A 9,679-nucleotide genomic window follows, 5' to 3' on the forward strand; every position below is an offset into this window, starting at 1 on the left:
ATGGGGTTTTGTGAATATCCTGATTAAAGGCAAAGCTGGACTTTTGATTTGCCTTTATGTTCCTGTAAGTACTCGGAATTGCCCAGCTTCAAGCTCATTCTTATACTTTCCAGTAATGGGTGTTTTCAGCAAGTGCTGGGAAGGCAATAATGGCATAGGTGTTTTTTGCTCACCTGCTGATTCCCTTGTACACAGTTGCACAGGATCCTTCACACAGCTTCTCTAGATGTACATAGGATGTGGCAGCTCCAAACAGGATGCCTTCTCTCTGCTTCATGAAGAAATTGGTATGTATTTTAGATTGTTGGGTAGAACAAGAAGCTAGTAGCATGTCATTCAGTAATTAAATACTGATTCATGGCTGGAATAATCATAGGATGAAATATCTCCTGTCTGGCTCTATGGATACTGCACACTCACCCATTTGAACCTCTCCACAACATCCTGCTCCTGGAAAGAATCGGGGTGACTCCAACGCCTCTGTGTCCTGCACCTCCAACTCTGGAGGGTGTGGAGCCACGGAGGCTGCAGTGAGGGTAGAGGAAGGGGTGCTCCAGTTACATCCGACAGGTGGCACAGGAAAAGAAGGCAAACTATATCACTGGCAAGCCACCATTTTACTGATGTGATTCTTTCCTTTCTCCTTGACTGCACTGACTTTAAGCACTTCACATCATTTTTGTCTCCCTCCCCACAAGTCACAGATGTCCGGTACAGTTTCTTATCTCCCTCTGTAAGGGGAGCAACTGTCTGTATGTTCCTGTCTTGGTAAATCATAGCGTTCGCTCTGAGAACACATAAAGATATAACTGACTGCTTCAATTACAGAGGACGCTTCTACCAGTATCATTCTAAATGCATGTTTGTAATGGTTTGTAATGGCTACTCTAGCCAGGCGGGCTGGCTCCCATTTCACTGCTGGTGGAATACAAGATGGAGGTGGTTTGTAATTGCTTTCTGGGCTGGGCCTGGGTGGGGGAGTGAGCCCTAGAAATTTTGCTTGGTTAAGTGTGGAGCACCCCAGGAGACTGTTAATGTTGTTGCCATGCCAAGCACTGTAGTAATGGTTTTTCCAAGAACTCATTAGTATATGGTAATGTCCATTGCACATGTTTGTTTGGCATCTCTTAGTGATCGGCGGGGTCTTCAGATTATCCTGCAGCCTCCTTATCTCTGTAGTTTGCATACCTGTTCTCCCAAGGCCCAGGCGCCTAAACGGATTATTCAGGAGTCTCTTATCTTGCAACCATCCCAATTATTCACAAAGAACCAAGACTTGTTTTGGTTGTGCAATGATTCTGACCACCTGAAGTGATAACATCCCCTACATGATACATTTGTTACATTTACAGTTATCAATCCCTCCTTTTCTTTTGAGGATTTGTAGCTAGAAAGCTATAAATCCTCATTATTCTATTTTGTAGGTATTATTTTCAAATAATTCTATTTGGTGCCTAATCCTGTTCCTTTTCCCAATCACTGTGTGTCTCAAGTGAATCCAGTATCTGGGTGCTGTTATCTAATATCTGTAGGTCAAGTCTTGGTCCAGTCATGTAGCTCGAGTTGTCATGATCGCAGTATCCTCCATCATATCTTCTCCAAAGCTCGGGCCGAGTATTATTGTCACAATTCCAATGAGCAGATCCCCGCAATCAGTAGTTTCAAACCGCCAGCCTTTTCAACCATCCATCCTGGTTTAGGATCCTACTTCATTCGAGAATAATGGATCCAGGCCAGTTATCCTCGATTCTTGATTGCAGTGAAAGTGGTCAGCAATACCTGGTAAGGTGCATTCCATTTGTCTCTCAGTGGATCACCTGAAAAATTCTCTTAACATAAACCAAATCTCCAGGGCTAAATGGATGGATCGAGTGATCTAGCCCTTTAGCCCTGATACCCAAAACATTTTTACTAATTTTTTCTAATTGTTTTCCCAAGGATATAGGATAATTCTGTAGATACTGATTTCCCAACTGGTTCAAATCTTCCCCTGATATTTATCCTGGTATGGTCTCCCATGGTCTCAAAAGGGCTCAAATTTTCTTTGGTTCTAGGTTTTACACATATCCGAAGTAGTGCAATAGGCAGTGCTTGGTACCAATATAGGTTTGCTTCTTGGCATATTTTTGATGTATGTTGTTTTATCATGTCTACTTGCCCACTGGCTTGTGGTCTGTAGGGCATATGTAACTGCCAATCAATTCCTAATAGTTTGCTGACCTGTTGCACTACTTCTGCACAAAATATGTCCCCCTATCTGAGGAGATAATTGTTGGTACCTCAAATCGAGGTATTATTTCATTTAATAATACTTTAGTTACTTCCCTTGCTTTATTTGTTCTACAAGGGGAATGCTTCTGGTCAACCTGAAAAGGTATCCGTGAGTATTAATAAGTACCTGTACCCTCCTTTTCTTGGAAGTTCAGAGAAATCAGTTTGCCAATATTCTCCCGGTACACTTCCCTTGGGAACTACAATATTAATTGTTACTACAATATTTATATCCTCTGATTCAATTAGAGTGGCCTGGTATCGTGGAAATTCAGATGGGGAAAGCCAGTAGTTCCCTTTTTGTTGCAGTACAGCTGATATTCTGTGTGAGATCGGTACTGTGATCTTTTGGCCCAAGGTGAATTTTCGGGCTTCCTGAATAGTCAAGACCACCGTCGCCACAGCTTGCAGACATCCTGGCCATCCTTTGCTTACTCCATCCAGCTGTTTAGCAAAATAGGCCACAGCTCTTTTGTAGGGTCCCAGCTGTTGAGCTAGAATCCCCATAGCTATGCCTTGTGTCTCATGAGAAAACAGCCAAAAGGGTTTAGTAACATCAGGCAGGCCCAGAGCCGGGGCCTTCATTAGATCTTTCTTAAGTGTCTGAAATGCATTTTGAGCTTCTTTGGACCAGATCAGTCAGGTGGGGTTGTTTTTCAAAAGTTCACATAAAGGTCTCACTATTATTCCGTAATTATAAATCCATAACCGGCACCAACCTGTCAGTCCCAGAAAGGTCCTGAGCCCTTTTACCGTCTGAGGGAGGGGAGTACTGCAGATGGCTTCATTCTGTTCTGTTTCTAGTTCTCTTTGTCCAGACAGCTTGCATCCAAGGTAGGTTACCCATTGCTGCACCATCTGAGTTTTCTGTTGAAAGACTTGATATCCATTTAGTCTCAAAAAGTTTACTGTAAAAGGGTTCCATCTCTGGAGGGAGGTTTCCATGCTTCAAGTTCTCATGCTAGTTGATTTCTAAAGATTGTTGGGCTGTTCTTAAAACCTTGGGGTAACACTGTCCAGGCAAGCTGGGTTTTTCTACCCGTGGTAGGATTTTCCCACTCAAATGCAAATAAATTCAGACTTTCTTTGGCTAAAGGCAGACAAAAGAATGCATCATTTAAATCCAATACCGTAAACCATTCTTGCTACCACAAGGTGTATTTCCCTAACAATCTTATTCACTTCTCTTAAATCCTGTACTACCCAATAAGTTCCACCTGTTTTTGTTTCAGTGGGGTTTTTTTGGGGTTTTTTTTTTTTGTTTGTTTGTTTGTTTTTTACTGGTAACACAAGAGTATTGTATTCTGATTCACACTCCACCAGTAGTCCATACTGTAAAATGTTACCCCGTTTCCCCTCTTTTTCATTTCGTTTTTCTGTTGCTCAACTTCTAAGAATTTTGCTTCTTTTTTCTTCATTTAGAGCAGCAGCTAGCAAAGCAGCTTGTAACTTGATACCTTTCTGTTCTAATCACTTTACACAACCCTTCATAAAATCCAGAGGGGGTTTCCTTTTTTTTTTTTCTTTTCAATACCGCGTTAAACTTTTCATATCCTATACTTTTTAATTGTCCACAAAACCGCATCAGTTCTAACAACATATCATAATTCAATTAATTGTTTCCTTGTGAGGGCATCACCTCCCTCCGAAGCTCATGTTACAATAAAATAACTTCTCAACTTCTCCACCAATCGGTTAACACAAAACACACACACACATCCTAGAAGCGATCTTTTAAAATCCTTCTGTTTACAAACTGTATCACCTAAGTACAACAATATATACAGGCAAACCACTTCAGTTAACATGTTTAGATACATAGAGCTCTTTCAAAACAATATATACAGTATATTTAATACATACCCGAAAACCAGAGTCCCTAAATGATCGATCAATGCCAAATAACTAGAGAACTTGTAACCCCACAATATATACCAACTTGAAAGTATTTTAAAACCAATCCCCAAATTCCCAATTCAATTCCTAAATCATGCCGATTTTCTTTAAGCCAACCAAACCCCATACATTATTAAGATGTTGTCGAGTGAGGGGTCTTCCCCTACTTTTCCCAATGTTGCCATACAGATCCTGGGAGAGACTCTCAAAATCGCCCCCCGCGGGAAGACCCTGCACTGATACTTAAGAAATCATAAACCACGGCCCTGATGAATCAGAGTTCAAATACAACAGTCCCAAGTCAAAAACCAGAAATCAGCAGAATGTGCCAAACATACGTGGTGGGTTTTTTTCTTTTGTTTTTTTTTCTTTTTTTTTTCCTCTTTTTTTTTTTTTTTGACTTATTTGTCTTTCACACAGAGGCTTCATACACAGTCACACAAGCTTTCCAGTGTGCTAGAATACATCCTAAGGGGCTTTTCTTTAAAATACCACTGCTTTGCTGTCCCCCATTTTACTTTGTTGATTCTGTACTTCTGTTAGTCTTTATCTTAACAATTTTAACATGTCGTCCCCTTCTGTCCTGCTCTGACCATGTTCCAGAAATGTCACAATTAATATTCTGGTCACGAGAAAAGAGGTTCATGGTGCAAGGTTGGGTGGTTTTTTTCATTTTTTTGCTTTCTTCTTTTTTTTTTTTTTTTCCCCTCACCCCCACTTTGCAACCATACCGCCTTTCAGTCACTCATTCATTCACCAGTTAACTCACATTCACGCTCATTCACATTCAATTGCCGGTTTTACGATGCCTGATGGGTATGTTAACGAGCCAGTATCCGAGATATCCCATATCCCGGTTCAATACCAACAAATCCGTATCTCCAGAAGCACAACTTAAGCGGGTTTCCTAAGCGTACCAATACCGAATGTACGTTATTACAGAAGTACAAAGCTTAACCCATGCTTGTACCAACGCACAACTACCAAAAGCACGTAAGTACAGAAGTGCAAAGCACAACATGTGCCTGCACCAACACACCAACACCAAAAGCATGTTATTACAGAAGTGCAAAGCACAACCTGTGCTTCACCAACGTACCAAGACGTACACCCTCAGGCACTAGTAGCCTGGTATACAGCGCTCAGCGTAGGACGTCTCCTGCGACTTATGAGAACTCTCCAAATGACCGGTCTCACATTCCAAAACAGAGAAAGAAAGGAAAAAAAAGAATACCTTTACTCGTTTAGATGGTCCTTGTCTGCTACTGCAGTGATCTGAGTGAGGCAAGGAGTCCCTCCGGGAAATCCCGGGGGTACCTTAGGGAGACCTGTTCTCAGCAGGTCCTGCAGCCGAGCAGAGCAGAGTGGGTCCCATCTGGGTCGCCAGAAATGATGCCGTGAAAAGCCGGAATTGAAGACTCAATAGTCGGAAGTAATAGTAATGTTTTTTTCCAAGAACTCATTAGTATATGGTGATAACTGTAAGGCCTGGGCCTTGGGAGAACAGGTATGCGAACTACAGAGATAAGGAGTGTTATAGAAGCTCACCTCCCGTGACGAATTCAAATTGAGGAGCTAATTGTTAATTAATTAATTGTGAATTTATTAGCAAGCAATAAAAGAGCAAAACAGCGCTGGGCGACCAGGGAGTCAGTGCTCCACCAACGGTTCACGCCAATAACAGATGCAACCCCTCTTTTTATAGAGTTCCTATTTCCTGCATACATGGCTTCTGGTATTCTCTGCGTTGTGTTCGCGCTTGCGCAACTAATTGTCAGGTGGTCATTGTCTGCCTCTCCGTGGTCGTTGGGATGAAGGCCGAAGTCTTTCTCAGGCACCCTGCTGTCTGCTCATTCATCCCCCAAGTCATTGCTTTGCTTATCAGCAGATGGGCCATCTCCTTTCAGCAAATGGTTGCTTACTTTGCTTACTCCTCTGGATGTCTGCGGCTCCAGCTTAAGTTACAAAGAAACTCCAACATTCACATGCGATTTCATGAACAAAGTTAACCCATTCATCACAGTCCTTCTCCTCTTTCTCCATCAGCCGGTTTGAGAACAAATTTTATATGTATACATTTATTACAAGGAGGCTGCAGGATAATCTGAAAACCCCGCCGATCACCGAGAGATGCCAAACAAACATGTGCGACAGACATTACCATATACTAATGAGTTCTTGGAAAAACCATTACTATGATAAACATTTCTTGGAAATGTAATGAATATGCATGTTAACATAGCATAAATACCTAGTAACTGTGTCTCTTCGGTGCACACGTTTGGAGGAGAGATCCCCCGTGTGCCCGGCGCCGCAATAAAGAATACCTGCTTAATAGTCTGCCGACTATTGAGTCTTCAATTCCAGCTTTTTCATGGCATCAATGGTAATGTCCATCGGGCATGTTTGTTTGGCATCTCTCGGTGATCGGTGGGGTTTTCAGATTGTCCTGCAGCCTCCTTATCTCTGTAGTTTGCATACCTGTTCTCCCAAGGCCCAGGCGCCTAAACGGATTATTCAGGAGTCCCTTGTCTTGCAGCCATCCCAATTATTCACAAAGAACCAAGACTTGTTTTGGTTGTGCAATGATTCTGACCACCTGAAGTGATAACATCCCCTACATGATACATTTGTTACATTTACAGTTATCAGCAAGGACCAGCGGGAGGAAGAGACTTCCCCCAAAGACTGAGGTGCCCTTGCAAAACGGCTTCGCTGCTCTGCAAACTGAAGAGGAAAGACCTGTCACATCAGCAGAGATGCTGGAGCCAAGTAAGGCAGCTTGATATGCTGCCCGTATAACAACCAACACAGCTAAGAAAAGGTGATGGGTGACAGTAGTAGGCAACTCTCTTCTGAGAGGTATGACTTGCAGAAAAGATGAGACTCCACAATCCTCCAATTGTAAAGTAGGTATGTTTTATTCAGCGCTGGGCGCACGGGGGTTAGCACCACCAAAGATGTGCACACCGATATCGCCAAGCTATCTATAACTTATACAGTTCTATTTTGCATATTCATACACACCTATACATATGCATAACCTTTCCCGCTTTGTATTAAAATTAGTTCCAAGAAGTCATTTCCATAAACTCCTCTCGACTGCGCTTGCGTGGTGCCTCCTTGTGGTAGTTGTCAGGGGGTCATGGGGATGAAGATAGGTGACTCCTCTTCATCACCACTAGTAACCTTTTAACTTCACGCAGGCTCAGTTACTTCCTGGCCTTTACCCAAACTACAGAACTGGCTATGGCTGGCTTTGTGTGTAGACTTCTTGTTCTGTAACTCTTCTTTCCAGCCTTATCACTCAAATAGATAAAAAATTTGCGGAGCTAAGGAATTTGATGAGCTAGACTAGCATTACCTAGGTCTTCATAAGCATTGTCTAAGCTTATTTATTTATTTATTTCCCTTCATCAGTATGGAGGCACCCATCTGCCGACCTGACACACTCTCTGGAGAGGTGTGCTGCTTACCGGGGGCTCATATCAGGGACGTCACCAAGAGGCTACCAAGCCTTGTATAGTCCACTGACTATTACCTGCTGCTGTTGCTACACGTGTGCACCAACCATACAGCCAGAAGCAGTTTGAGGAGTATCAGGAAGGACTGATACCTTGATATTGCCTGGGAACAGCCAGTGGCGGACTCTGGAGCGCAGGTAATTTTTTCATCACTTCTCCCAGTCAAAGGGAAGGGGTTTGAAATGGCCAGTCAAATCTGACAAATCAACAAGTGCTTACAGGACTGGTGCCACAGCCAGGGCTTTGGTTACTTAGACCATGGGAATCACTTTGAGAAACCTGGTCTACTGGGGGCTGATGGGGTCCATTTGACAGAGAAAGGCAAGAGCATCTTCGGTGTGGTCATGGCCTTGCTGGACCTGTCAATGCCATGATCCAAGAGTTAACAAAGGGAGCAACTGACTTGTACTTATCTTATCGGACAGAAGAAAAGGTCGATAGCCCACCACTGTAAATCAATTAATCTCTACGATGTGATGGAGGCTGCACAGCCAGAGGTTGCTTAAACATTTGGCCCCCCTGAGCACATACCAAGATGCCCAGTCCCACAGGGCCGAGTCCCACTTGTGATGATACGACATTCATGCCAAGAGCCAATCAACACATAATAATTGACTTAGTCTCACCTCGCCAAAAGATTTTCACACGTATAAAAACTGGCACTTGAAAACTTTCTTTGGGAGGAAGAGCCAAGCGAGAACCTTACCTGACATGTTGACAGGCCTGAACCTCTCTTCAACCCCCAAGAAGGGACACCTCTTTGGTAAGAGTCATGCCTCTGACTTTGTCAGACGTATCCCCGGGTACACACTGTTAACTAAAGCACTAAACCATTAACCTGAGCTCAACTTTTGTAGACAATGCATTTATCAATGGCAATCCTAAATCCATGATACCTGTCACTTGAATACATTACTTATTGTTTCAACTTTGTGAAACCGTTTCAGTGGAAGTCCTTGGAAGGGCTCTGACAGGCAAGTTGAATCTGATAAGTGGCTGTACACTTGACCCTTTAGACACAAACTGTTGACCAAGTCTGGGACTAGGAGTAGATCCAGCTGCACCTAGACTCCTCTCTGGGAGAGAGTTTAGAACGCAAGGGGGTCTGCTCTGAACCTCGTGACTCAATGGGAGGGCTTTCCTTTTGCCATGTATCAGACTCCTTTACCCCTTTTAATGTGACATTCGGTCATATGCTGGCCAAGCTGGTGAAAGGGGCTTTAAACTAAAGTTGCTGAGGGACGGGAGCCATCTCACTGCTACAAGTTTGATGCCAGTGCCAGCAGTAGATACCCAGAGCCTGGGGAAGGATCACAGGTCAGCAGAAGAGCACCTGAAGGGCACCACAAAAGAACTCCAGCCAGTAAGTCAGCTCCATTGGAGGCCCACCTTAAATGCCTCTATGCAAATGCACACAGCATGGGGAATAAACAAGAGGAGTTAAGAGACATGCGCACGCCTGCAGGGCTGTGATCTTACTGGCATCACGGAGACATGGTGGGATGGCTCCTATGACTGGAGTGTTAGAATGGAAGGATACAGGCTCTTTAGGAAGTACAGGCAGGGGAGATGAGGGGTTGTCACCCTCTGTGCCAATGACCAGCTGGAGTGCATGGAGCTCCACATGAGGACGGATGAGGAACCAACCGAGAGTTTATGGGTCAGGATTAAAGGCAGGGCAGGGACAGGTGACATTATAATGGGGGTCTGCTACAGGCCACCCAACCAGGAAAACCGAGCAGATGAGGCCCTCTGTAGACAGATAGGAGCAGCCTCACATTCACAAGCCCTGGTCCTCATGGGGGACTTCAGCCACCCTGATATCTGTTGGTGGGACAACACAGCATGGCATAAGCAATCCAGGAGGTTCCTGTAATGCATTGGTGATAACTTTCTTCTCCAAGTGACAGAGGAGCCCATGAGGAGAGGTGCTATGCTGGACCTTGTTCTCACCAAGGAGGGGCTGGTGGGAAGTGTGAAGCTCAAGG

The 9,679-nt window shown here is 43.9% G+C and overlaps 1 protein-coding gene across 1 annotated transcript in view; it reads right to left on the reverse strand.

The window, feature by feature from the left end:
- CDK15 (cyclin dependent kinase 15) overlaps positions 1 to 277 on the reverse strand; it is a 31,909-nt gene extending 31,632 nt beyond the window's left edge. The window contains 1 exon segment of the mRNA XM_009939828.2: positions 174 to 277. Within this exon segment, the coding sequence (XP_009938130.2) occupies positions 174 to 277 (104 nt within the window).
- Positions 278 to 9,679: the final 9,402 nt, after the last annotated feature.

This window comes from Opisthocomus hoazin, chromosome 9 (genome assembly GCF_030867145.1).
Source record: "Opisthocomus hoazin isolate bOpiHoa1 chromosome 9, bOpiHoa1.hap1, whole genome shotgun sequence".
NCBI classification, from domain to species: domain Eukaryota; kingdom Metazoa; phylum Chordata; class Aves; order Opisthocomiformes; family Opisthocomidae; genus Opisthocomus; species Opisthocomus hoazin.